Source organism: Heptranchias perlo, unplaced genomic scaffold (genome assembly GCF_035084215.1).
Source record: "Heptranchias perlo isolate sHepPer1 unplaced genomic scaffold, sHepPer1.hap1 HAP1_SCAFFOLD_129, whole genome shotgun sequence".
In the NCBI taxonomy this organism is placed as follows: Eukaryota; Metazoa; Chordata; class Chondrichthyes; order Hexanchiformes; family Hexanchidae; genus Heptranchias; species Heptranchias perlo.
The window spans coordinates 926,613-954,011 of NW_027138527.1; the positions used below are offsets into that span (position 1 = coordinate 926,613).

Consider the following 27,399-nt stretch of genomic DNA (forward strand, 5'->3'; position numbering starts at 1 on the left):
AGCCCCACTCTGGGCCCTTCCTGTCTGTACATTGACCCAATGCCCCATTGGGGACCATCCAGCCCCGGATATCCGGCAGAATCAGCGCTGTGGGACCGGGTGACTGAGTCTCGTGACCCTGTCGCTGGGCCTCTGACGTCACAATGGGAGACGGCGCTCGCTCAGCTCGAGCTGGAAACCGTTAAAGGGCCGACAGGATTTAAACCTGGAGCGCGGCCGGTTAAAGGGGAGGGACAGAGAATCGGCCAAAAATGTTCATATCATGAGACCAGGAATGGTTATAAATTGAAATGTTCATATTTCCACTCTCAGTCCGGGTCTGGATTCCCGCACTGACTCCAGGTTTCTCTTTCCGTTTGGACAGAACTGATTCAATGACAGCCTGAAACAGATTAAAGATTAAACAGGAAAAAAACAGATTGAACAACAGTGTAAATAACAGGGAGACTGGGGTTAATATTTCAATAATAATTACAGATAAATATTACCCATAAAAGGGACTGAATCCCACTGATATTTTATTTATTACATTAAACATTAACACAAACACTCACCAGATCCGCTCCAGACTCTTGCGGGTCAGTATGAGGGAGCGGAGAGCGGGGACAGATCGGTCTGTGAAGGAGTTTGATCCCAGGGACAGATCCGTCAGTGACCGGTTTGTGCTGAGAGCGGAGGAGAGATCCTCGGTACAAGAATCTGTGAGACCGACACCATCCAGACTGGGGATCAGAGAGAGAGAAATAACAGGAATCAGGGTGAATCCTGAGTGTTTATTAATAACACTGATACTGATATTAATAAACACTGTACATTATTAGTAACACTACTACTGATACTAATCATAATGTACAGTGTTTATTAATAACACTATTACTGACAATAATAATGTACAGAATTTAATAACGCTATTACTGATACTAATAATGTACAGTGTTTAACACGATTACTAATACTAATAAAGTAGTGCTCATTAATAACACTATTACTGACATTAATAATAATGTACAGTGTTTATTAATAACACTATTACTGGCACCGATAATAAAGTACAGTGTTTATTAAAAACACTATTATTGATACTACTAATAATATACAGCGTCAGACATCCAGTTATTATAAACACAATCTCACACAGTGATACTTACTCCAGTTCCTGTATTTTACAGTCCGGGTTCCTCAGAGCCGCAGACAGTAGTTTCACTCCTGAATCTCCCAGTTTATTATAACTCAGGTTGAGAACCGTCAGTGACAGGTTTGCACTGAGAGCGGAGGAGAGATCCTCGCTACAAGAATCTGTGAGATCATTACCCCATAACCTGGAGATCAGAGAAAGAAATTGGAGATAGACAGAGACGAACAGAGATAACAGGAATCAGAGTAAATTCCCAGTATTTATTTATATTATTATGACTGATACTGACATTCATGTACCATGTTCAGCATCCAATTAATATACACAATCTGGTACTTAGCCCAGTTTCTGTATTTTACAGTCCGGGTTCCTCAGAGCCTCAGACGGTAGTTTCACTGCTGAATTTCCCAGTTTATTATTGCTCAGGTCGAGACCCGTAAGTGACCGGTTTGTCGTGAGAGCGGAGGAAAGATCCTTGATACAGGAATTTGTGAGATCGTTATCACATAACCTGCAGATCAGAGTGAGAAAGGAAGAGACAGAGACGATCAGAGATAACAGGAATCAGAGTAAATTCCCAGTATTTATTTGTATTATTATTACTTATACTGACATTAATATACAGTGTCCAGCATCCAGTTATTATAAACACAATCTCACACAGTCTGATACTTACTCCAGTTCCTGTATTTTACAGTGCGGGTTCCTCAGAGCCTCAGACAATAGTTTCACTCCTGAATCTCCCAGTTTATTGCTCCCCAGTCTAAACACAAACAGACCGAGAGTGAGAAACAAACTGAATCCAATCCACGATCTGATACAATTTTTCTCTGATATTACAGGAAACACTGAAAAATCTTTTGGAAATTAATAACCAGATTTCCCTGTCACTGACAATGAATCTCACTCTGTCCAACGCCCCATAGATTCAGGGACTGTCAGTAAATGTATTTATTAAATAAACTGCTGTCTGTGTGAAGCCTTTAAATGTCCCTTATTCCGGTCTCATCCCCTGATGATCAGAATTACCCTCCTGGATGTCAGTGACCGGTCCCGTCATGTTTGGGGAAACTTGTCTCATTTCTGCTGCTTCTTAAATTCCAGATTTTATGGGAATGGGGCGATTTTCCCCGAATTAAATGATAAAGCGGTGATTATCTGTACTTTATGCAGTATTATATTAATCTGTATAATATCTCGGGGTGAGTTATATTGTGAAATGACGCTAACTGCTGCTGTAAAATCCGTCCCACAGGATTTTATGTCACAAGGAACGTTTATTGTGTTCTGTTACAAGTTTTCAATGTCCCTGCACTCCGAGATTATAGGGGAGGGGAGTCTCTCTGTTTTATCACATTAAACTGGCTCTACATTTAGTTCAGGTGTAACGGGCCTGACAGTTCTTGGGAATTTTCTGAAGTTCCGTCGCCGAACAGAGCCTCTCACAAATTAGGGCAGATTATGGGTAATTCCCGACACTGCCCCTGGTTCACCCAGGAGCCTCCCGCTGTGTGTGGGGCCTCACCGCTGGCCGGTGTGTGTCTGTACTCCTGGGCTCATATCCCACAACCCGTTCGATTGGAACCTTTTTACCGGCAGATTTTAGTTCAGAAATCCCACTGAAGTGTCGGCCTGGATTAATGAGCGAGGGGCCTGAATCCACGACCTTCTGACTCAGAGGCACGAGTGCTGCCAGCTGGGTGAAGAGATGGTGGATGTATTGGAGAGTGTGAAGGGCAGTGTCATTGATGAGTTAAGATAACATACCGACGTCCAACGGGGAAAGCTCAGCCCGCCCATTGACGGGTGTGTGCCCGAAAGCTGTGTTTTGCTCTTTGTTACTGAATGATTGGAGTTTCTGCTTCCCTCTCCTGCACACGTTGACAGTCCGGTGTCACCTGCACCCACACCTCGGTAAGAGGGAGGGATGCTCCGACACACAGACTGCTCAGTTAGTGTTGGCCAACGTGGAAGTAATAGTGAGAAGAAATCTCTTCAATGGGCGTATCTCCGACAGTAAGAAAAAAACACCAATAAATATTATTTAATGCAATTAAATTATCAGACTCTTTCAGTGACCTGTATTTACTGATCCGATAAAGACTGTAAAATCCCGACTCGTTCACAAGGATCAATTTTAGATTCTTCAGTCCTTAGGGAATTACTAACCGATCCTCTTATCATTTGTCATGTTTGGGTTGAATCTGCTTCTCTCTGGTTTAACAGAACTGTTTGTTTCCCTTCATTATGGAGCAACAATAAAATTTGTGCCTGTTTTACAATTGGCCTAACAGTTAGAGACAAATAAACAGTTACCTCAACACCTGGCATTTGTGCACTACGGTTCCCAGCCGCTGGAGTCCTTCACACTGGATGGAGCATTTCTGTAGATCGAGGTGTTTTATTGTATCACAGAGTCCAATGACATGAGACAGCACCGCACAGTCAATCGGGGTCAGTCGCAATCCACTAAATGTAAGTGTTTCCACAGATCCCACTGTGACCCGAGCCAGTGTTTTATTTTGAGACTCAAACAGGTAGTGGAATGTGTTCAGGAGGTCCCTTTTACCAGTTTCACTCTCTGTTTTTCCAATCTCTCCTTCAACCTTCTCCTTCACCCAGTCAATCACTCCGCAGATTTTTTGATGAAGAAATGGACCCAGAAACTCCTCCAGGGGCCGAGCTGACTGTGAGGAGGAGAGACCAACAACAAAACGGAGAAATATCTCAAATCGCCCATCTTCCTTGCTGTGGGCTTCACTGAGGAGTTTCCGGATGTCCCCAGGATCTGGAGTCAGGAATTGTGCGAGTGCGGCTACAAACTCTTGGATGGTGAGGTGCGGGAATGTGTAAACCACACTCTGGGCAGAATCATCTCTCTCCAAAAGTTCCATCATGAACCCAGACAGGAACTGGGAAGGTTGCAGATTGGACTTGATCAAATCTCCATTTCTAAACACAATCTTCTTCTCGGAGACTCCAGTGAAGGCCATCTCACCGATCTTCAGTAATACATCACGGGGGGATTCAATCTCTCGGCCATGGTTTTTCAGAATGTTGTAAATATAGTAGGAATATAGTTGGGTGATGGTCTTGGGAACTCGCTGCTGTTTCCTGTCTCTTTGTGTGAAGAAGGGACCAAGTGACAGACCGAGGATCCAGCAGTAGGAAGGGTTGTAACACATGGTGTACAGGATCTCGTTCTCCTCCACATGTTTGAAAACAGCTGCTGCCACCGTCTGATCTTCAAAATACTTGTTGAAATATTCCTTCCGTTCTTCACCAACAAATCCAAGGATTTCAGCCCAGACACTGATCTCAGCCTTTTCCAATAAATGTAATGCAGTGGGGCGGCTGGTCACGAGCACTGAACATCCTGGGAGCAGCTTAGAATCATAGAATCATAGAAGTTACAACATGGAAACAGGCCCTTCGGCCCAACATGTCCATGTTGCCCAGTTTATACCACTAAGCTAGTCCCAATTTCCTGCACTTGGCCCATATCCCTCTATACCCATCTTACCCATGTAACAGTCCAAATGCTTTTTAAAAGACAAAATTGTACCCGCCTCTACTACTGCCTCTGGCAGCTCGTTCCAGGCACTCACCACCCTTTGAGTGAAAAAATTGCCCCTCTGGACCCTTTTGTATCTCTCCCCTCTCACCTTAAATCTATGCCCCCTCGTTATAGACTCCGCTACCTTTGGGAAAAGATTTTGACTATCGACCTTATCTATGCCCCTCATTATTTTATAGACTTCTATAAGATCACCCCTTAACCTCCTACTCTCCAGGGAAAAAAGTCCCAGTCTGTCTAACCTCTCCCTGTAAGTCAAACCATCAAGTCCCGGTAGCATCCTAGTAAATAGCATCCTAGTAAATCTTTTCTGCACTCTTTCTAGTTTAATAATATCCTTTCTATAATAGGGTGACCAGAACTGTACACAGTACTCCAAGTGTGGCCTCACCAATGCCCTGTACAACTTCAACAAGACATCCCAACTCCTGCATTCAATGTTCTGACCAATGAAACCAAGCATGCCGAATGCCTTCTTCACCACCCTATCCACCTGTGACTCCACTTTCAAGGAGCTATGAATCTGTACTCCCAGATCTCTTTGTTCTATAACTCTCCCCAACGCCCTACCATTAACGGAGTAGGTCCTGGCCCGATTCGATCTACCAAAATGCATCACCTCACATTTATCTAAATTAAACTCCATCTGCCATTCATCGGCCCACTGGCCCAATTGATCAAGATCCCGTTGCAATCCCAGATAACCTTCTTCACTGTCCACAATGCCACCAATCTTGATGTCATCTGCAAACTTACTAACCATGCTTATGCTGTATTAAACTGTACACAATGTCAGACACTTCACACCGGTCTTCAGGATCTGTGCACATGTAATCAGCCTCTGTATTTATCCGATTGTTATCAAAATCGATACTGTCCTTGAATTCATCTAAACCATCGAATATAAACAGTAATCCCTCTGGGTTCTTCCAGAGCTCTCCCAGAATATTCCTAAAGTAAGGATACAGATCTAGTATCAGATTCCTCAGGTTTATTCTACAGTTAATTGCGTTCAAATCCCGGAATTTAAAACTGAAAACAAATTGAAAGTGTGGGTATATTTTCCCAGTGGCCCAGTCATAAACAATCTTTTGTACCATTGTTGTTTTTCCAATCCCCGCGACTCCACTCACTGCTGCTGAACTCCCAGATTTGGATTTTCTCCGGGAAAAACTGCTCTCGAACAATTGGTCAGTTCGGATTTTTTCCAGTTCTCTCCGGAGATGTTTCTCTCTCCACTCTTCATGGTCTCGGCCTCTTGCCAGCAGTTCATTTTCTACAAGTGTCCGATCTCGAACAGTAGAAATGACCGTTAGCTCAGTGTATAGAGTGACCAGCTGGAAAATCTTAACCTTCTCCTTTATTAGGATCGTGTTCACTCTCAGTGTTTCAGTTTGGACCCGGAGTCTTTCCTTGTGTTTCTGTTGAACATCTTCAATTTGAACAGACAGAAAGTGATTCTCAATGGTAGTTGTATTAACATAAAAACAAATTCTCAATATCACTTTACTATTCAGTAAAATGTTCCGAAATTGAACTCCCAGCTTCAATAGAGGTGCGAGCAGGAAATTAAACTCTATTACTGGAAACCTCGCTTGAAAGTGAATAATGGCTGAGAAAAGTTTCAAATCCTCACTTGATTCTAATATTTACTGAACATGGAGATTTCTATGAAGGTGATATTTTCCCTCTGATGATTAATACTATCAGCCCTGCCCTGTACCATGGACATCTCGTTACAAATCCAAACGTGATTCTTTTATACGAAACTAGAGGTTCTCGTGGAATAATTTATGAAACCGTCAGTGGTGCTGACCTGTTGCAGAAATGGGAATTGGGGTATTGGGTATCAGTCGGAAAGGGATAGCTTGTGAGTTGACAGAAGTTCCACTGTTATTGTATCAGACCTTAGGCAGGTTATCTGTGATATTGTGGCCATTGGGAGAGGGACAGACTGTGAATGGACAGAAGTCCCAATGTTCATGTATCAGATCTCGGACAGGTTATCTGGGATATTGTGGACATTGGGAGAGGGACAGACTGTGAATGGACAGAAGTCCCAATGTTCATGTATCAGATCTCGGACAGGTTATCTGGGATATTGTGGACATTGGGAGAGGGACAGACTCTGAATGGACAGAAGTCCCAATGTTCATGTATCAGATCTCGGACAGGTTATCTGGGATATTGTGGACATTGGGAGAGGGACAGACTGTGAATGGACAGAAGTCCCAATGTTCATGTATCAGATCTCGGACAGGTTATCTGGGATATTGTGGACATTGGGAGAGGGACAGACTGTGAATGGACAGAAGTCCCAATGTTATTGTATCAGACCTTGTGCAGGTTATCTGGGATATTGTGGGCATTGGGAGAGGGAGACTGTGAATGGACAGAAGTCCCACTGTTAATGTATCAGACCTTGCGCATGTTATCTGGGATATTGTGGGAACTGGGAGAGGGCCAGACTGTGAATGGACGGAAGTCCCACTCTTATTGTATCAGTCCTCGGGCAGGTTATCTGGGATATTGTGGCCACTGGGAGAGGGACAGACTGTGAATGGGCAGAAGTTCCACTGTTATTGTATCAGACCTTGTGCAGGTTCTCTGGGATATTGTGGGCACTGGGAGAGGGACAGACTGCGAATGGACAGAAGTTCCACTGTTGTTGTATCAGACCATGGGCAGGTTATCTGGGATATTGTGGGCACTGGGAGAGGGACAGACTGTGAATGGACAGAAGTTCCACTGTTATTGTATCAGACCTCGTGCATGTTATCTGGGATATTGTGGGCACTGGGAGACGGACAGACTATGAATGGACAGAAGTCCCACTGTTAATGTATCAGGCCTTGTGCAGGTTATCTGGGATATTGTGGGCATTGGGAGAGGGACAGACTGTGAATGGACAGAAGTCCCACTGTTCATGTATCAGATCTCGGGCAGGTTATCTGGGATATTGTGGGCATTGGGAGAGGGACAGACTGTGAATGGACAGAAGTCCCAATGTTATTGTATCAGACCTTGTGCAGGTTATCTGGGATATTGTGGGCATTGGGAGAGGGACAGACTGTGAATGGACAGAAGTCCCACTGTTAATGTATCAGGCCTTGTGCAGGTTATCTGGGATATTGTGTGAATTCGAGAGGGACAGACTGTGAATGGACAGAAGTCCCAATGTTATTGTATCAGACCTTGTGCAGGTTATCTGGGATATTGTGGGCACTGGGAGAGGAACAGGCTGTGAATGGACAGAAGTCCCACTGTTCATGTATCAGATCTCGGGCAGGTTATCTGGGATATTGTGGGCATTGGGAGAGGGACAGACTGCAAATGGACAGAAGTTCCACTGTTGTTGTATCAGACCATGGGCAGGTTATCTGGGATATTGTGGGCACTGGGAGAGGGACAGACTGTGAATGGACAGAAGTTCCACTGTTATTGTATCAGACCTCGGGCAGGTTATCTGGGATATTGTGGGCACTGGGAGAGGGACAGACTGTGAATGGACAGAAGTTCCACTGTTGTTGTATCAGATCTCGGACAGGTTATCTGGGATATTGTGGACATTGGGAGAGGGACAGACTGTGAATGGACAGAAGTCCCAATGTTATTGTATCAGACCTTGTGCAGGTTATCTGGGATATTGTGGGCATTGGGAGAGGGAGACTGTGAATGGACAGAAGTCCCACTGTTAATGTATCAGTCCTCGGGCAGGTTATCTGGGATATTGTGGCCACTGGGAGAGGGACAGACTGTGAATGGGCAGAAGTTCCACTGTTATTGTATCAGACCTCGTGCATGTGATCTGGGATATTGTGGGCACTGGGAGACGGACAGACAGTGAATGGACAGAAGTCCCACTGATATTATATCAGGCCTCGGGCAGGTTATCTGGGATATTGTGGGCACTGGGAGACGGACAGACTGTGAATGGACAGAAATTCCACTTTGACCCTGAGAAAAGGTTCCGTCCCCTCACCCTCTCCATCACATAGACCGCCTTCTTTCACCTCCATATCACCCGCCTCCTCTACCCACTCAGCCCATTTGCTGCTGAAACCCCCATCAATGTCTCTATTACCTCAAGACTCAACTGTTCAAAGGCTCCCCTGACCAGCCTCCCACCTTCTGTAAACTTGAGCTCGTATCCAACGCGCACCAAGACCCAGTCACCCATCACCCCTGTGCACACTGATCTACATTGACTCCCGGTTCGGAAAAGACTCTATTTTAAAATTCTCATTCGTATTTTAAAATCCCTTCATGGCCCTCGCCCCTCCCTGTCTCTGTGATCTCCTCCAGTCCTGTGATCCTCCAATTCTTGCATCTTGCGCCTCCCCGATTTCCATCACTCCGCCACTGGTGGATTTGCCTTCAGCTGCCTAGGCCCTAAACTCTGGAATTCCCTCCCTAAACCTCTCCGTTTCTTAACAGAAGTCCCAATATCATTGTATCAGACCTCTGGCAGGTTATCTGGGATATTGTGGGCACTGGGAGAGGGACAGACTGTGAATAGACAGAAGTCCCTCTGTTTAACCTCGGTGGTGGGGAAACTTTTAGAAACGGGACTCGGGTTGGTTATGTGTGGTATTACCTGTACTTCTATAGTCATTTGATCACAGGTATGGATTACTGCCATTCTGAAGGTACAGAGGGGAATCAGAAAGATGATTTAAGATATTAGAGTTCAGGTTGAGGGAATGGCGAGAGGTTTGATGTATTTTGTTTGGGCAAGAAACTTTGGTATTGAAATGTTTTAATGGAATTCAGAACATTAGTGCAGGAAACAGGCTCACAAAATAATTAATAATGGAGAAGGGAAGTCAGGGTAATTTTCTCACCCAAAGGGCCCGAGGGCATGGGAAGGACACTAAAGGGACAGTGTAAGTGGGGTGAAGAGATAATTGAACGTGTTTCTGTGGATACACTGAGAGGAGGGGGAGGTGGGGTCATCTCTCTAACAGGGACAGGCTTAATTGGGCCAAATGGCCTTTTCCTATCCCTCATCATTCTCCTGTTATATTGTGTTTCAGAAATTGTCAACAATTTTTCAGCAGTTTCACACCGACATTGAATGTGTTTTTCGAACAGTCCTTTCATGTCACCGATTAGAATGAGAATTACTGCCCACATCATTCAGTGTAATGTTAGGGCAGAAAACATTCACAGTTCATTTCAACTGTTCTCCCAATAATTATACTCCATTGTTTCATTTTGGTCTCAATTTCCTATAATGCAGGTTTGGGAAATTACAAATCTGTTTCCATTAGTCATTATATTGGGTCTAAAAAGATCCTGAGTTAAAGGACTATTATTTGAGTAGAATTAGGTTCTCTCTTTCATTGCCATTCTAAATCAAGCCCATAACTTCCTAATTACCCTGAACATTGTCTTTCCCTCACAATCCTCCAAGGATTAATGATCAATTGTGTGAACATCTGTACATCTTCTCAGAGCAGATTGAAAACTTTGATGTCTCATTCTGTTCTGTGAAATGAAAACATTTTAATGTTTCGCATTTCTCCACCTCTTTCCCTACAGTTGATGGTGGGCAGATTTCCCGGGGAGCAGGTAACCCATAACGTCTGGCTCATGGCACTGCTCATTAATTGTGAGCCCAGAACATCTGTGCGGCACATCGGAGCTGTGTATGGGGATTGACAGTGTATCAGGATCCTGCCTGGTGTGTATGGGGATTGACAGTGTATCAGGATCCTGCCAGGTGTGTATGGGGATTCACAGTGTATCAGGATCCTGCCAGGTGTGTACGGAGATTCACAGTGTATCAGGATCCTGCCAGGTGTGTATGAGGATTCACAGTATATCAGGATCCTGCCAGGTGTGTATGGGGATTCACAGTGTATCAGGATCCTGCCAGGTGTGTATGGGGATTCACAGTGTATCAGGATCCTGACAGGTGTGTATGGGGATTCACAGTGTATCAGGATCCTGCCAGGTGTGTATGGGGATTCACAGTGTATCAGGATCCTGCCAGGTGTGTATGGGGATTGACAGTTTATCAGGATCCTGCCAGGTGTGTATGGGGATTCACAGTGTATCAGGATCCTGCCTGGTGTGTGGGGATTCACAGTGTTTCAGGACCCTGCCAGGTGTGTATGGGGATTCAGAGTATCAGGATCCTGCCAGGTGTGTATGGGGATTCAGAGTATCAGGATCCTGCCAGGTGTGTATGGGGATTCACAGTGTATCAGGATCCTGCCTGGTGTGTGGGGATTCACAGTGTTTCAGGATCCTGCCTTTTGTGTGTGGGGATTTACAGTGTATCAGGATCCTGCCAGGTGTGTATGGGGATTCACAGTGTATCAGGATCCTGCCAGGTGTGTATGTAGTTGGATTAATTGGAGTAATACAAACTCACTAATAATTCAAAACTCGGAGTGACTTTTAACTTCAAGCTACGCAAAACATTCTTTTCCTGCGATGCCAGGGCACCTCACAGATGTGTATGAAGTGCTGCAGTGTATTAGGATCCTGCCAGATGCATGCGGTTTCACAGGATTAACAACAAATGAAAATTAACTTTTTTTCTGTTTCCTCCACCCTTTGAACTTCTGATTCCAAGATTCTGACAATCTCTAAACAAAAAACTACAGTCAAACATTCTGATTCTCAGAAGTGGAATAAACGGTTTGAAACCCCCATTTCATCACTTACCTTTCAGGTGACTGGGTATTTCAGATAAACCTCGTCCGATGTTCATATAATCAAATGGATCAGGACCTGTTTAAATCAATGAGCTTTCATGAAATCAGATCTGTGTAATATTATAGTAAATTCTGCAGTGTTTCAATCTGAAATTGAATTCAGTGTGTGATTTTACCGTACCAAGTTCCTGCATCTCTTTCAGTATTTTATCCAACTTTGGTAATCTGTGCATTTTCACAAAGGATTCCCACATCACCCTTCGGGCCCGGGAGCCTTTCTCCATCACCAGATTTAGGAGAAGTTTGGAACTTGCCGCCCTGTTTCCCTTCTCCGCGAGCTCAGTGACTTTCTGTAAAGAATAATAATGAATATATTGAGGAGTGGAGTGAAAGACAAAGACTGAGAATCAGAAGGAGAGGAGCTGCTCCGTGATGGGATCACCCAGTTTATATTGAACACAAAGTAATCACTGGGCCGGGTTCTGATCCATTCTGAACATGGGCAAAATATTCTGTAAACATCTTGATTCATCAACAACAACAACACAGCACCTTTAATATAGAAAAATGTCCCACGGCGATTCACAGGAGTGGAATCATACAATGGGCCTGAGACAAAGGAGGGCATATTATTAGGGATGACCAAAAGCTGGATAAAGAATCAAATTTTAAAGAGAAGAGGGAGATAGAGAGGCGGAGGATTTTAGGGAGTGAATTCCAGAGCCTGGGTCCAAAAACTGCGGAATGCTCGGCCACCGCTGGTAGGGCGATGGGGAGAGGCACAAGATGCCAGAGTCAGAGCAAGAGAGAATTCTAGTGAGGGGCAGGACCTTGAAGTGATTTAAACAGGAGGATGGGAATTTAAAATTGAAGTCATTCGAGAACTGCGATAGGTGAACGAGCACAGGAGTGAGGGGTGAGCGGGACGGGGGAGGGACAGGTTACAGGCAGCAGCGTTTTGGATGTGTTGAAGTTTACAGAAAGCGGAGGATGGGAAGCCGGCCAGGAGAGCATCGGAATAGTTGCATCCGGAGGAAATTTCCTCCAATTAAATATTGGGAAGACCGAAACCATCCCTTTGTCACTTCCACACTCCACCATTCCAATGGTGTCCTGGCCGGCCTCCCACCTTCCAGCCTCCGTAAATTTGAGCTCATCCAAAACTCTGCTTCCCACAGCCTAACTCACACCAAGTCCAGTTCATCCAACACCCCTGTGCTAGCTGACCTACATTGGCTCACGATCCGGAAACTGATCGATTTTAAAATTCTCATCCTTGTGCACAAATCCTACCATGTCCTTGCCTCTCCTTATCTCTGTCACCTCCTCCAGCCCTACAAACCCCTCAGATCTCTGCACTCCTCCAATTCTGACCTCTTGTGCATCCCCGATTGTCGTTGCTCCATCATTGGTGGCCGTGCCTTCAACTGCCGAGTCCACAAGCTCTGAAAGTTCCCTCCCTAAACGTCTCCGCCTCTCTACCTCGCTCTCCTTTCATTTAAGACGCTCCTCAAAACCCGCCTCTTTGACCAAGCTTTTGATCACCTCTCTGAATATCTCATGTGGCTCGGTGTCAAATTTTGTTTGATAATCGCTCCTATGAAGCACCTTGGGACGAATTATTATGTTAAACGCGTGATATAAATGCATGTTGCTGTTGTCGTTTCCCTTGTCTTTCTCTGTACAGATATTGACTGATCCATTGGGTAGTATCATCTCTTCCTATCATTGGTTCAGATTCAAATATTTTCAGTTTTATCCATTTCTTCCCTATTTGGCCTGTTTCTGTTCTGTAACATTCTATGATTCTAAGATGTGATATTCTGTCACTTCTGTTACATTTAAATAATCCAAACTCATTCTGTGTCCATTCCACTTACGTGATATTCCTGCCCACTGAAATGGTCCTCGCCTGTTAACATGAGACTGAGTCCCTCCAACCCCTCTTCAATCACCTGTTCAAGTCTGTCCCGGTAGAATTTCGTCAACTGGAACAGCTGGTAATCGTTGCACTTTGTCAGGAACTCAGTGATTGCAGTGTTCAGACCTGTGAACAAAAATGGAGAAAACTAAACACATTATCCGGGCGGCTACATTTCCTCTTATACCAAACGGCTGAAGCCTCCTGTCACATCATCAAACACCTTCTGAAAACCCATATACACCGCATGTGCTGCCTTCCATCGTTCCGTACAGTCAATTCTTAAAAACCGGTGTTTAAATATGTGAAACACGACTTGTCTACAGCGAATCAGTTCCAGCCTCCCCTGATCATCCCCTGTATCTCTAAATGTTCACTAATTCAACCTGGAATTACAGATTCGAGGAGTTTGCCCACTGCTGACGTACACTAATTGATCTCCAGTTACCCGGTTTACCTTCTCTCCCTCTTGAACAGATACATTTCTTTGTCTCTTTCTAATCCGTTTCTATATCCAAAGTCTCCTCCCTGACTTCATTTAACCGCATTGGTTGTCGGTCCATTGGCTTCTTCACTTTGACTATTTTTCTCAGATCCAAATCCTTCTCTAGTTATCTCTGACATCCTCCTCCAGTACACCGACATTCCCACCAACACCATCAGTGTTAGAATCTTCATTAATCTCCCCGCAAAATGATATAACCAGGAAGATTTAGCTGAATCCGTGTAAACCTAAACCATGTGGTCTGATAGCTCCTGGACCATATCTCTTATGATTCTGACTTTCCAAATGTGTTTGGAATGATTTGTACATTCACAGACATAAAACTGAATCCAAACTCCGATTTTGGGGGTAATTTACCTATAATTCGTTTTTCTTTCCCCCCTCGACATCCATAACTTTATCTCTCAATACTTAAAAACCTCCTACCCTTTTTCCTGCCAATATCATTTCATTACTTCATAAATCATCTGTTCCTGCCCCAACAGTTTTATTAATTCCACGCTTAAATCTCAGATCCAGATAGTTCCCCCCCTCCAGTCATATCAACTGAAACCTTCCCGCTGCTCCTTTCACCAAGTCTGTAAAACCATTGTTGGTCGGTTCAGACCGTGACCGTACCTTCCCTTCTCCCTGAACTCACTCTATCCCCAAGACCGTGAACCCTTCCCTCCTGCTCCATTCACCCAGTCTGTAAAATCATTGTTGCTCGGTTCAGACCGTGACCGTCCCTTCCCTTCTCCCTGAACTCACTCTATCCCCAAGACCGTGAACACTTCCCTCCTGCTCCATTCACCCAGTCTGTAAAATCATTGTTGCTCGGTTCAGACCGTGACCGTCCCTTCCCTTCTCCCTGAACTCACTCTATCCCCAAGACCGTGAACCCTTCCCTCCTGCTCCAGCCACACATTGACCTGCCGCATATTTCCCTCTTTAAGTGGCCCACCGTAAAACAATCCAGAGATCAACACCTGAAGGCCTTGTTTAATGTGTCGAGCCTCAGTTTCAATATTACCTGTATAATCGTATTTCTATCCTTGTTATTGGGTCCGACCATGACTATTCTCTGCTCCCCTTTCCTTTCCAGAGATCGTCCCACCTGTTCCTGGAAATTTTTCCCTCTGACACCAGGGAGGCAACTTACCATTTGGAACCTGCTCAGGGCTGCAGAAGAGTCTGTATATTCCCCAGACTATAGAAACTCCCACCACTATCGCTTTCCTATTGCTGTGCCCCACCTGCCTCTCACCCCTGCCCCACTCGGGGTGTCCACCTGCTCCGCCTGGTCTCACACTGTTAATCCTCTGAGACACTGTCTCTATCCACCTTACAGTACCCAACACCAGTTATCTATTGGACAGTTCCAGTACTCAAGAGATCCCTCCACATGTGACTGCACTGTCCCTCTGGATGGTCACTCACTTCCCTCTATCTGCACAGTATCTGTGCTGTTACCTCTTCCTGTGGTGAGCTGCAGGTTCCTGCTCGTGATCTGGACCCTTTGTGAGGTCAGAAATTATATTTTGATGAATTTTCTGAACCTACCTGTGTCCATTCTCATTCTTGTTGAAGATGTTGGATCTCCTCCCCTATTTGAACCTTCAGCCATGGTGGTGACAGATTCCCAGATTCTGATGCTCTGTAATAAATATATTAATATGAAGTTAGACAGAAATATTAAAATGAGGAGAGCGTTGCCTTGTTAAACATGATACCAAGTCCCTCCTCCCCCATCAGTACAACATTTGTTAGCTCTGGGATCGAGCATTTCACGAGTGTTATGATCAACGTTCCACATCAGGTGTGAAACAGACAGCTGCCCAGTGAAACCCACTGAGTCCTTGTTCTCCACCATAAATTCTCCCGCTTCTGACCGTGATGGACTCACATTTGTCTTCACTAATCTTTTTCTTTTTAAATACTTGTAGAAGATTTTACAGTCCACTTTTATGTTCCTTCCACGTTTACTCTCATACTCTGTTTTTCCTCTTAATCATCTTGGTCCTTTTTCGCTGAATTCTAAACTGCTCCCAATCCTCAGGTTTGCTGCTTTTTCTGGTAACTTTATATGACTCTTCTTTGAATCTATCCTTAATCTCTTTTGTTAGCCTCGGCGGAGCCACGTTTCCTTTTGTGTTTTTGCACCAGAAAGGAATGAATGACCAGAAATACGGCCCACTCTTCGTCTTAGGATAAACCCAATCACTGAAACTATCGATAGTTGGTGGGGAATTGAGGGGAAACATCTCTCGGGGCCTCTCCAGACACAAAGGGGAATGTGTCTTTTTCTGATCCAAAGTGGATGACCTCACACTTGCCCACATAAAACACCATCTCCCACAGTTTTCCTCACTCACTGAGTCTGTCTGTGTCCCTGGTTTCCAGTTCCCCAATAGGGTCAGATTCTGTTTTCAGCACAAAGTAACAGGTAATGAAATCTACCCTTTTATTAGGTATATTAAGGTGACATGCAGCTAAGGCGGGAAATGGAGTTGAGGTACAGATCGGTTACGATCTAATAGAGTGACGGGACAGGTTCGAGGGGCTGAACGGCATCCTCCTGTTCCTGTCTAATGTCATTGGGTGGAGTGTGAAACAAACGGGTGATGATACAGTGTCACACACTTTGGGGAAGGCATTGTGTCACCACACGATGGCAGTGTACCCTGTGAGAGAGACAGTGAGAGAGGATGCCTCTGAACATCAGTGAGTGTGAGAGAGAGAGGATGCCTCTGAACATCAATGAGTGTGAGAGAGAGAGGATGCCTCTGAACATCAATGAGTGTGAGAGAGAGAGGATGCCTCTGAACATCAGTGAGTGTGAGAGAGAGAGGATGCCTCTGAACATCAGTGAGTGTGAGAGAGAGAGGATGCCTCTGAACATCAGTGAGTGTGAGAGAGAGAGGATGCCTCTGAACATCAATGAGTGTGAGAGAGAGAGGATGCCTCTGAACATCAATGAGTGTGAGAGAGAGAGGATGCCTCTGAACATCAATGAGTGTGAGAGAGAGAGGATGCCTCTGAACATCAATGAGTGTTAGAGAGAGAGGATGCCTCTGAACATCAATGAGTGTGAGAGAGAGAGGATGCCTCTGAACATCAATGCGTGTGAGAGAGAGAAGATGCCTCTGAACATCAATGCGTGTGAGAGAGAGAAGATGCCTCTGAACATCAGTGAGTGACTGAGTGTTTTGTGTGGAGAGAAGTGCCAGGATGATGAAACCCGACCTTTAACCATCAACGATTTGTAAAATCCGGCACAGACTGGGATTGAACAAGTTAAATTGCCAGAAGACACGTGTCCATATCACAGGTTGGATCAGACACAGCAAGTGGCGTCTCGGGGCAAAGGATCAGAAACCTCTTCCTCATATCGATCCAAAGTTGGAGGAAGTGAGGTTCCCACAAACGGAAAATTTTCGCTTCTGTCTCTGCGAGTTTCAGCATTTTGCTTTTACTTTGTGTCACTCGGGCATAAATGTTGAGACCCACTCAGTTCCCCCTTCAGTGTGATTTTTTTACCAGAAGGCTTCTTCAATCCCAGTGCTTTTTGATTAAAGTAGATCTGGGTTACAATTCGACCCTAACATCCACCTGAGAATAATGGGGTCACCCGCATTTGGTGTTGATTGATTCTCTGCATTAGGTTTTATCTTTAATTCTGATCACCATCTGGTTTCCACCCAGAACCGTGTGTGTGATGAGAGAAAGAGGGGAGATTGACTTTACCCTCCAGTCTCCAGGTTACAAACCGCCGTCAGCAGAGGCGTGCGATGCAACAGATCTACTTTAACCCCAAGTCTCCAGGTTACAAACCTCAGTCAGCAGAGGGGGGCAATGCAACAGATCTCGTTTCCGTTCCTTGAGCTCGCTGACAACTTACAGCCGGCAAATGGAAAGAAGTGTTTTGAACTTTGTGTCGCTGCAATTATATTTGTTTTTCATAGAACACATATTATAACCCTGCCATTTCTTAACAATGGTATTACTGAAAATAATCTCTTTATAATATGAAAGTAACTTTACACACCAGACTTGTACTTTAATCTAAAGGACCTGTCTCAGTGATGTTTTAAAGTCACATATTAAAACACGGTCCTCTATTTATACCTGTTAAGTTAGATTAAAGATATTTATTAATCGATAAACGGATGGTTAGAAAAAGGCTTTTAAGATTAATATGTGTCGATAACCAGGGGACACAGATTTAAGATAATTGACAAAAGAACCAGGGCGGGGGGGGTGGGGGAAATGAAGAGATTTTCATTTTGATGTGGCCAGATATTATGATCTGGAATGCACTACCTGAACGGGTGGTGGAAGCAGATTCAATAGTAACTTTCAAAAGGGAATTGGATAGAATAATGGAATGATTACAGCATCGAAGGTGGCCATTCAGGCCATCGAGCCTGTGCCAGCTCTTTGTAAGAGCATTCAAATTCGTCCCATTCCCCCGCTCATTCCACGCAGGTCTGCAAATATTTTCCCTTACACAATTTATCCAATTCGCTTTTGAAATTTATTATTGAATCTGCTTCCACCACCCTGTCAGGCAGTGCATTCCAGATCATTAAACTCACTGAATGTGGTTCTTTCGCCAATCACCTTTCATGTGTGTCCTCTGGTTTTTGATCCTTCCGCCAATGGGAACAGTTTCTCTTTATTTACTTTATCTAAATCGCCATGATTTTGAACACTTCTATCAAATCAAAGAGCAGGGAAATGAATCTGGATTGTATCGGGACAAACATCGCTCTCAGTTTAATAAAAAGAACCCTCGGCCGAGGCCGGGAGCTGGATCATGTGATCACCCAGAACATTATTTTGTGCTTTGTATCAGAATAATCAATTGGAAGAAATTTTACAAATCATTAAATAAGATTTACGCATCATTTTATCACCAGTTTATATTTAAATGATAATCATTTAATTCAACTACAATTGTTAAATCCAGAAATAGATTTACTGATGGGAAATAACATTAAGTTAAACCCAATATCCAGTTCCGAATTTTAAGTTGATTTATTTTGACTGTTGGATAGGAAATATATTTGAATTCGGTAACACTGTCTGGCACTACCTTAACTCACAGTGTAATATCGATATTATCGGGGCTATAAAGGTGGGTTCTTTCCGAGTTGGTGCTGGGGGCGGGGAGACACTGTATATCTGCTAGGCACTGCCTCAGACTGGAGTCACCTCTTAGATCAAACCCCTTTTCTCTAAAACACACACAAGATTCATTTGTGACTGTGTGCTTTGAGACAGAAACTGATCTTACTTCACATTTCATTGCACGGCCTCATGCTGGATAATTGTACTCGGTGATCAGACTCTCCCAGTCTCATTCTCACCATTTCCCCCATTACCTTGTAACCTTTGTGGACTGTCTACAGGACCAGTGTTTATCTGAGTAAATGGGACTTTCTCTTACCTTTCTCCTCAGTCGATCTATGGAAGCTTTTTGAATCGGAAGGATTCTCTCTGGTTGCTGCTCTCACAATCCTGTGCTGATTCACCTGCTGTTGTTGTTCCTCAGTCAACAATCCCTGTTTACTTCCAGCTGTGGACTTTTCTCAATCACTCCGTCATTCACCAGGATATCTAATTATGGCGGGGCAGAAAATGAGATCAATATTGACGGTGTGAAGGAGAATCTAATCTACACTTTTCCTTAAATATTGAATTTAATACACTGTTTGAGGAACTCTGTTCCCACATTCCATGTCTCTTCACCATCCCGACCACAATATGTGATCGTTTCATTCTCCTGCCCCAGTTTGAGGCAATTCCCTCTCCATGTGCCACCCCTGTTTTTAGGATCATATTTTCCTCTGGATTCTGATCCACCCCCTTCCCTCTGAGTGGCCCCCAGTCCCGCACAGTCTGATCCTGATCCACCCCTTCCCTCCGAGTGGCCCCCAGTCCCGCACAGTCTGATCCTGATCCCCCCTTCCCTCCGAGTGGCCCCCAGTCCTGCACAGTCTGATCCTGATCCCCCCTTCCCTCCGAGTGGCCCCCAGTCCCGCACAGTCTGATCCTGATCCTTCCCTCCGAGTGGCCCCCAGTCCCGCAGTCTGATCCTGATCCTTCCCTCCGAGTGGCCCCCAGTCCCGCACAGTCTGATCCTGATCCTTCCCTCCAAGTGGCCCCCAGTCCCGCACAGTCTGATCCTGATCCTTCCCTCCGAGTGGCCCCCAGTCCCGCACAGTCTGATCCTGATCCTTCCCTCCGAGTGGCCCCCAGTCCCGCACAGTCTGATCCTGATCCTTCCCTCCGAGTGGCCCCCAGTCCCGCACAGTCTGATCCTGATCCTTCCCTCCGAGTGGCCCCCAGTCCCACAGTCTGATCCTGATCCTTCCCTCCGAGTGGCCCCCAGTCCCGCACAGTCTGATCCTGATCCTTCCCTCCGAGTGGCCCCCAGTCCCGCACAGTCTGATCCTGATCCTTCCCTCCGAGTGGCCCCCAGTCCCACAGTCTGATCCTGATCCTTCCCTCCGAGTGGCCCCCAGTCCCGCACAGTCTGATCCTGATCCTTCCCTCCGAGTGACCCCAGCCCCGCACAGTCTGATCCTGATCCCCCCTTCCCTCCGAGTGACCCCAGACCCGCACAGTCTGATCCTGATCCCCCCCCCCTTCCCTCCGAGTGGCCCCCAGAACCGCACAGTCTGATCCTGATCCTTCCCTCTGAGTGGCCCCCAGTCCCGCACAGTCTGATCCTGATCCTTCCCTCCGAGTGGCCCCCAGTCCCGCACAGTCTGATCCTGATCCCCCCTTCCCTCCGAGTGGCCCCCAGACCCGCACAGTCTGATCCTGATCCTTCCCTCCGAGTGGCCCCCAGTCCCGCACAGTCTGATCCTGATCCTTCCCTCCGAGTGGCCCCCAGTCCCGCAGTCTGATCCTGATCCTTCCCTCCGAGTGGCCCCCAGTCCCGCACAGTCTGATCCTGATCCCCCCTTCCCTCCGAGTGGCCCTCAGTCCCGCACAGTCTGATCCTGATCCTTCCCTCCGAGTGGCCCCCTGTCCCGCACAGTCTGATCCTGATCCTTCCCTCCGAGTGGCCCCCAAACCCGCACTCGATTGACTGAACAATACCGAGACCCCCTCCCATCAGTTCATCAAATACAGAAACCCTCCCCTCAGTTCATCAAATACTGAGACCATCCCCCTCAGTTCATCAAATACTGAGACCCCCCCCTCAGTTCATCAAATACTGAGACCCCCCCCTCAGTTCATCAAATACTGAGACCCCCCTCAGTTCATCAAATACTGAGACCCCCCTCAGTTCATCAAATACTGAGACCCCCCCTCAGTTCATCAAATACTGTGACCCCCCCCCTCAGTTCATCAAATACTGAGACACCCCCCCCCTCAGTTCATCAAATACTGAGACACCCCCCCCCCCTCAGTTCATCAAATACTGAGACCACCCTCCTCAGTTCATCAAATACTGAGACCCCCCCCTCAGTTCATCAAATACTGAGACCCCCCCCCCCTCAGTTCATCAAATACTGAGACCCCCCCCTCAGTTCATCAAATACTGAGACCACCCCCCCCTCAGTTCATCAAATACTGAGACCACCCCCCCCTCAGTTCATCAAATACTGAGCCACCCCCCCCTCAGTTCATCAAATACTGAGCCACCCCCCCCTCAGTTCATCAAATACTGAGACCCCCCCCCCCTCAGTTCATCAAATACTGAGACCCCCCCTCAGTTCATCAAATACTGAGACCCCCCCCTCAGTTCATCAAATACTGAGACCCCCCCCCTCAGTTCATCAAATACTGAGACCCCCCCCCTCAGTTCATCAAATACTGAGACCCCCCCCCTCAGTTCATCAAATACCGAGACCCCCCCCCCTCAGTTCATCAAATACTGAGACCCCCCCCCCTCAGTTCATCAAATACTGAGACCCCCCCTCAGTTCATCAAATACTGAGACCCCCCCCCTCAGTTCATCAAATGCTGAGACCCCCCCTCAGTTCATCAAATACTGAGACCCCCCCTCAGTTCATCAAATACTGAGACACCCCCCCCTCAGTTCATCAAATACTGAGACCCCCCCCCCCTCAGTTCATCAAATACTGAGACCCCCCCCCCCTCAGTTCATCAAATACTGAGACCCCCCCCCTCAGTTCATCAAATACTGAGACCCCCCCCCCCTCAGTTCATCAAATACTGAGACCCCCCCCCTCAGTTCATCAAATACTGAGACCCCCCCCCCTCAGTTCATCAAATACTGAGACCCCCCCCCCCTCAGTTCATCAAATACTGAGACCCCCCCCCCCCTCAGTTCATCAAATACTGAGACCCCCCCCCCCTCAGTTCATCAAATACTGAGACCCCCCCCCCTCAGTTCATCAAATACTGAGACCCCCCCCCTCAGTTCATCAAATACTGAGACCCCCCCTCAGTTCATCAAATACTGAGACCCCCCCCCTCAGTTCATCAAATACTGAGACCCCCCCCCCTCAGTTCATCAAATACTGAGACCCCCCCCCTCAGTTCATCAAATACTGAGACCCCCCATCAGTTCATCAAATACTGAGACCCCCCCCCCTCAGTTCATCAAATACTGAGACCCCCCCCCCTCAGTTCATCAAATACTGAGACCCCCCCCCCTCAGTTCATCAAATACTGAGACCCCCCCCCCTCAGTTCATCAAATACTGAGACCCCCCCCCCTCAGTTCATCAAATACTGAGACCCCCCCCCCCTCAGTTCATCAAATACTGAGACCCCCCCCCCTCAGTTCATCAAATACTGAGACCCCCCCCCCTCAGTTCATCAAATACTGAGACCCCCCCCCCCTCAGTTCATCAAATACTGAGACCCCCCCCCCCTCAGTTCATCAAATACTGAGACCCCCCCCCTCAGTTCATCAAATACTGAGACCCCCCCCCTCAGTTCATCAAATACTGAGACCCCCCCCTCAGTTCATCAAATACTGAGACCCCCCCCCCTCAGTTCATCAAATACTGAGACCCCCCCCCCTCAGTTCATCAAATACTGAGACCCCCCCCCTCAGTTCATCAAATACTGAGACCCCCCCCTCAGTTCATCAAATACTGAGACCCCCCCCCCCCTCAGTTCCTCCTTCTCTCTGATTGTTTTTCCCGGGAGTTTATTCAATCCCCGGGGCCGGGGTTTTGATTAAAGGAGCTCCGGCTCTCAGTCCCGGGACCCGGGCTGATCTAATCTCCGATCCACAGATCTCCCCGCGCCCCGCCATCTCCGGAGGGAGGGGGGAGATCACCGAGACCGATCGCAGGCTCCCCTCACCCACCCGCCCGCCCGCCCGCCCCTCCATCCATCCACAGGGCGGCGGCTCGGGCCGTCCGCGGGGGGTGAAGGGTCCCTCGGAGCGGCCCCCAGTCCCGCACACTCACCCTCTGTCTCTCTCTCTCTCCATTTCACTCGCTACCCCTCCGCCGCCATTTTCCCTCCAAACCGCCTTCTTCTCCGCCGACTTCGCGCCATCCGGGGTCGGGGCATGCGCACTGCGGACATTCACCGTCAATTAACGCCCTCTTCCCAGAGTCCGCCCCTGCGATTGGATCGGAACCCGCTGATTGACATCCCTGCTGACCAATCGGAGCTCGGCCCCCGCCCCAAGCTCGACTCACTGACCGCGAGGCGGGGGGGACGGCGGCTATGGTCACGTGGCGGCTGATTTGAAAACTGCGCGGCCGTTAAACCGAATCAGCGCGGGCCGGGAGCGCGCGTGACGTCAGTAACCAGGCAACAGGGCGTGTGTGACGTCAGAAACTCGTCAATCTGCGGACCGACATGTGATCCGAGCTCAAGACGGCGATGTCATGTGACCATTGTCAGTAATGAGACTCCCCAGAGTGTGATGAACTGTGTTTATCAGATCTGATCTGTCATTGTATTATTCGGATTGTACTATTTGTACCTTCACAAATTTTATGAATAAAGTACATTTTTGAAATAAAAAAATTCCCCATATGCACAGTAACCGTGAGTTCAGCTTCAGGAATAAAAACAGAAAATACTGGAAAGATTCAGTCAACCAGCATCTGTGGACACTCAGGGAATCAAGGGATATGGGGATAGGGCGGGAAAGTGGGAGCTGATGTAGAAGATCAGCCATGATCATATTGAATGGAGGAGCAGGATCGAGTGGCCGTATGGCCTACTCCTGCTTCTATTTCTTATGCCCTTAAAAACCCCCTCAGGCAGAATGTAAAATTCAAATTGATGTAATGTACCTGTAATTAATCTGTAATGTACCTGTAATGAATCTGTAATCAATCACCTGTATTGAGTGTAATGCAATGAGGCACCCTAGACTGTCATAAACTGTAATTATGTACAATGTGTTCTAGTATTTGATGTAACCTGCAAATTGTATAATCTGTATTGTGTACGTTTGGATTGTGATATGACAACTGTATTGCTGCAAATTTTATGAAAAAACAAGGTTAACGTTTGAGGTCGATGATATTTCGTCAGAACTGGAAGAATTGAAAAGATTTAACAGTTTTTAAGCAACTTCAGAGCCAGGCAAAATAGGGGAGGAAAGAACAAAAGGCAAGGTCTGAGATTGAGTGGGAGGGCAGGAGTGATTAAATGACAAGAGGGATGATGATGATGATTCAAGGCAAGGAGGGTGGTGGTGGACGAGTAAAGAAACAAGAGATGAGCTGGAAATGGCCAGAGCCATTCAGGAATGCTCCGTTCCATCCGGCGAATGGGGGGCGCTCTTTCCTTTTATGGGTGATATGCAAATGAGGCAGCGAATACTGTTGAATCTGCAAAAACGACCATATTTAACCAAAGAAATGATGGAAAAACAATGATTCTTACATTTACAGTAAACATTCCTTATAAAAATGGAAAATGAACGTTTAAAATTCTTATTTGCCCTAATGTGAAAGAGTGTTGACTGCCGTTGGATGGAAATTTGCAACACCATTCGAGCATACTTACCTGGCAGGGGAGAGACCTTGATCAGGAAGGAGGATTTCCCTCTAAGCGGACATTTTGACGTCACCTTCAAGACCGTCGCTGGATACCAGAAGCTTCTTCAAGGAGAAGGGGAGCGTCGGACTGCTGGCCATGCTCGCTGCGGAGCCGCTCTTCACCCTCCCAACGCAGAGGAATCGCAAGCTGATTGTACACATGTACAACCCACACGTCCCGCTCGCCGATGTGCTGACGTTCCTCGCCAGATACGTCGACGGGGCACACAACAGCGTCGACGTCACCGACCAGTTTGGGATCTGGACCAGCAAGAGGGAGGTCACGGCAACGTTGAGACTGGACGCCCACGGCAACATCGTCCACCCTCCCTCCAGCTTCGCCATCGGAGGAAGTCGAGGATACATCACGTACGTGGGGCAGCCCAGAGTCTGTCGCACCTGCGGCAAATCCGGCCATTTGGCGAACACCTGCACTGCAACCGTCTGCAAGAACTGCAAGCAGGAAGGACACCAGACTAAGGACTGCAAGGAGAGCAAGCGCTGCAACCTGTGCGGGCTGGAAGGCCATCTCTACAGGGTCTGCCCCGAACGCAACCTCAGCTACGCCCAGGCGGCCAAGAACAACACAGCGGAGGAGGAGGGGGCAACAAGCAAGGATGCCCCAAAGAAGGCCAAGAGTCAGCGCCCGGCCGCGACCTCCTCCGAAAGCTTGTGGGATTAAAAAAAAATATTTTTAATCCCACAAGATTTCGGAGGCTTCCTCCTTCGTCAGATGGAGCCTCCGAAAGCTTGTGGAATTTAAAATAAATTTGTTGGACTATAACTTGGTGTTGTAAAATTGTTTACAATCTGAGCTATCACCTCGAAGGACTTGCTGGCCGATTAACAATGGTGTTCGTCGTTCTTTTCTGTAAAATACCTAGTAACCCTTAGATATTAAAGCATTTCCAGGACTGGGCGGTGAGATGCAGCCACCGCAAAAGCTCGATGGGGAAAGGCCACAGATTAGGACACTCTCGCCATCGTAGGCCGAGGGACTGGAAACCAAAAAAAACTCCTTGTAATGACTGTAATTGCTGTAATGTAACTGTAATCTATACTGATTGCAAGTGCAATGAGGCACCCTGCAGTTTCATGAACTGTATTTATTTGATGTCTGTCTCGGTGTGCTCTACGGGCTGTTCCCGGGGACGCACACCGAGACAGACATCAACTGCTGCTGGAAGTCCATTAACTTGGTGAAAGACGCCCTTTGGTCTGCCCGAAACCTGCTGGTCATCCAGTGCATGGAGCTGTCCTCGACCGAGTGTTGCAGACTGACACATTCCAAGGTCCAGGACTACGTGCTCAGGGACGCACTGAGGATGGGTGCGGCCACCGCAAAGGCTCTGTGGGGAAAGGCAACCGTTTATAGCCTTCCCGCCATTGTATACCGAGGGGCTGAAATCAGGGGAAAAAAAACCCTGTGCAGAATGTAAAATTCAAATTGCTGTAATGTACCTGTAATGAATCTGTAATGTACCTGCAATGAATCTGTAATCAATAATCTGTGTTGAGTATAATGCAATGAGACACCCCATAGTGTGATGAACTGTAATTATGTACAATGTGTTCATTGAACCGTACTTGATGTAACCTGCAAATTGTATAATCTGTATTGTGTACGTTTGGAATGTGATATGACAACTGTACTGTATGCATTGCTGCAAATTTTATTAATAAAGTACATTTTTTTGAAAAAAAAAAGCTGGAGTAAACCATTGGGATGGGAGAAATCTATTGGTGCTCCAGATATCTATTGGGGCTTCCGGTAATCTATTGATGGTCCAGAAACCACTGGGACAGGAGAAAGGAGCCACACAAGAGATTGTTACACAAGATTAGGGCTCATAGGATTGGAGGTAATATATTAGCATGGATTGACGATTGGTTAACGGACTGGAAAAAAGGAGTAAGGAATAAATGGGTCATTTTCGGGTTGGCAGGTAGTAACGAGACGGGTGCCGCAATGATCAGTGCTGGAGCCTCAGCTGTTTACAATCTATATCAATGACTTATAGGAGGGGACCGAGAATAATGTATCCAAACTTGTTGACGATACAAAGGTGGGAAAGTAAGTGGTGAGGAGGACGCAAAGAGGCTTCAAAGGGATATAGACAGGTTAAGTGAATGGGCGAGAAGGTGGCAAATAGAGTATAATGTGGGGAAATGTGAGGTTATTCACTTTGGTAGCAAGAATAGAAAAGCAGAATATTTTTTTAAATGGTGAGAGACTCAGAAATGTTGTAATCAGGGGGATCTGGGTTTCCTTGTACACGAATCAAAGAAAGTTAACATGCAGGTACAGCAAGCAATTAGGAAGGGAAATGCTATGTTATCCAATATTTCAAGGGGGTTGGAGTACAAGAATAAGGAGGTCTTGCTGCAAATATATAGGACTTTGGTGAGACCACATCTGGAGTACTGTGCACAGTTTTGGTCTCCTTACCTAAGGAAGGATATACTTGCCTTAGAGGGCGTGCAACGAAGGTTCACTGGATTGATTCCTGGGATGAGAGGGCTGTCCTATGAGGAGATATTGAGTAGAATGGGCTCATGTTCTCTGGATTTTAGAAGAATGAGTGGTGATCTAATTGAAACGTATAAAATTC

At 46.5% G+C, this 27,399-nt stretch overlaps 3 protein-coding genes across 5 annotated transcripts; 1 reads left to right on the plus strand and 2 right to left on the minus strand.

The window, feature by feature from the left end:
- Positions 1-985: 985 nt before the first annotated feature.
- LOC137308329 (NLR family CARD domain-containing protein 3-like) lies at positions 986-4,534 on the minus strand. The gene is made up of 4 exons (XM_067977128.1): positions 3,452-4,534; positions 1,812-1,898; positions 1,425-1,646; positions 986-1,319 (listed from the first exon to the last, which is right to left on the minus strand). The coding sequence occupies exons 1-3, from the start codon at positions 4,318-4,320 to the stop codon at positions 1,472-1,474; spliced, it is 1,131 nt and encodes a 376-aa protein (XP_067833229.1). The 5' UTR covers positions 4,321-4,534; the 3' UTR covers positions 986-1,319; positions 1,425-1,471.
- On the minus strand, positions 4,534-24,925 carry LOC137308328 (NACHT, LRR and PYD domains-containing protein 12-like). 3 transcript variants are annotated; one of them, XM_067977126.1, is made up of 7 exons: positions 24,756-24,925; positions 19,238-19,407; positions 15,349-15,442; positions 13,261-13,427; positions 11,562-11,730; positions 11,391-11,456; positions 4,534-6,144 (listed from the first exon to the last, which is right to left on the minus strand). In XM_067977126.1, exons 3-7 carry the CDS (start codon positions 15,410-15,412, stop codon positions 5,468-5,470), a joined length of 1,143 nt encoding a protein of 380 aa, XP_067833227.1. In that variant the 5' UTR covers positions 15,413-15,442; positions 19,238-19,407; positions 24,756-24,925; the 3' UTR covers positions 4,534-5,467. The 3 variants fall into 3 exon arrangements, with proteins under 3 accessions (XP_067833227.1, XP_067833228.1, XP_067833226.1); XM_067977127.1 differs by lacking the exon at positions 24,756-24,925 and adding an exon at positions 23,192-23,279 and having other exon boundaries at positions 13,336-13,427; XM_067977125.1 differs by lacking the exon at positions 24,756-24,925 and adding an exon at positions 23,192-23,279.
- LOC137308331 (zinc finger CCHC domain-containing protein 3-like) lies at positions 24,764-26,470 on the plus strand. The gene is made up of 2 exons (XM_067977129.1): positions 24,764-25,447; positions 25,528-26,470. Exons 1-2 carry the CDS (start codon positions 24,885-24,887, stop codon positions 25,553-25,555), a joined length of 591 nt encoding a protein of 196 aa, XP_067833230.1. The 5' UTR covers positions 24,764-24,884; the 3' UTR covers positions 25,556-26,470.
- Positions 26,471-27,399: the final 929 nt, after the last annotated feature.

Coding starts and splice junctions, on each gene's coding strand:
- LOC137308329 (XM_067977128.1), bottom strand. CDS start 4,320: ATGTGTTACAACCCTTCCTACTGCTGGATCCTCGGTCTGTCACTTGGT. Junction 1,899..3,451: donor CACAAATGCCAGGTGTTGAG/GTAACTGTTTAT, acceptor GTTTGTGTTTAG/ACTGGGGAGCAATAAACTGG. Junction 1,647..1,811: donor TGTAAAATACAGGAACTGGA/GTAAGTATCAGA, acceptor TCTGATCTGCAG/GTTATGTGATAACGATCTCA.
- LOC137308328 (XM_067977126.1), bottom strand. CDS start 15,412: ATGGCTGAAGGTTCAAATAGGGGAGGAGATCCAACATCTTCAACAAGA. Junction 13,428..15,348: donor AAGAATGAGAATGGACACAG/GTAGGTTCAGAA, acceptor TTTTGTTCACAG/GTCTGAACACTGCAATCACT. Junction 11,731..13,260: donor TCAGTGGGCAGGAATATCAC/GTAAGTGGAATG, acceptor TATTCTTTACAG/AAAGTCACTGAGCTCGCGGA.
- LOC137308331 (XM_067977129.1), top strand. CDS start 24,885: ATGCTCGCTGCGGAGCCGCTCTTCACCCTCCCAACGCAGAGGAATCGC. Junction 25,448..25,527: donor CAGCGCCCGGCCGCGACCTC/CTCCGAAAGCTT, acceptor GTCAGATGGAGC/CTCCGAAAGCTTGTGGAATT.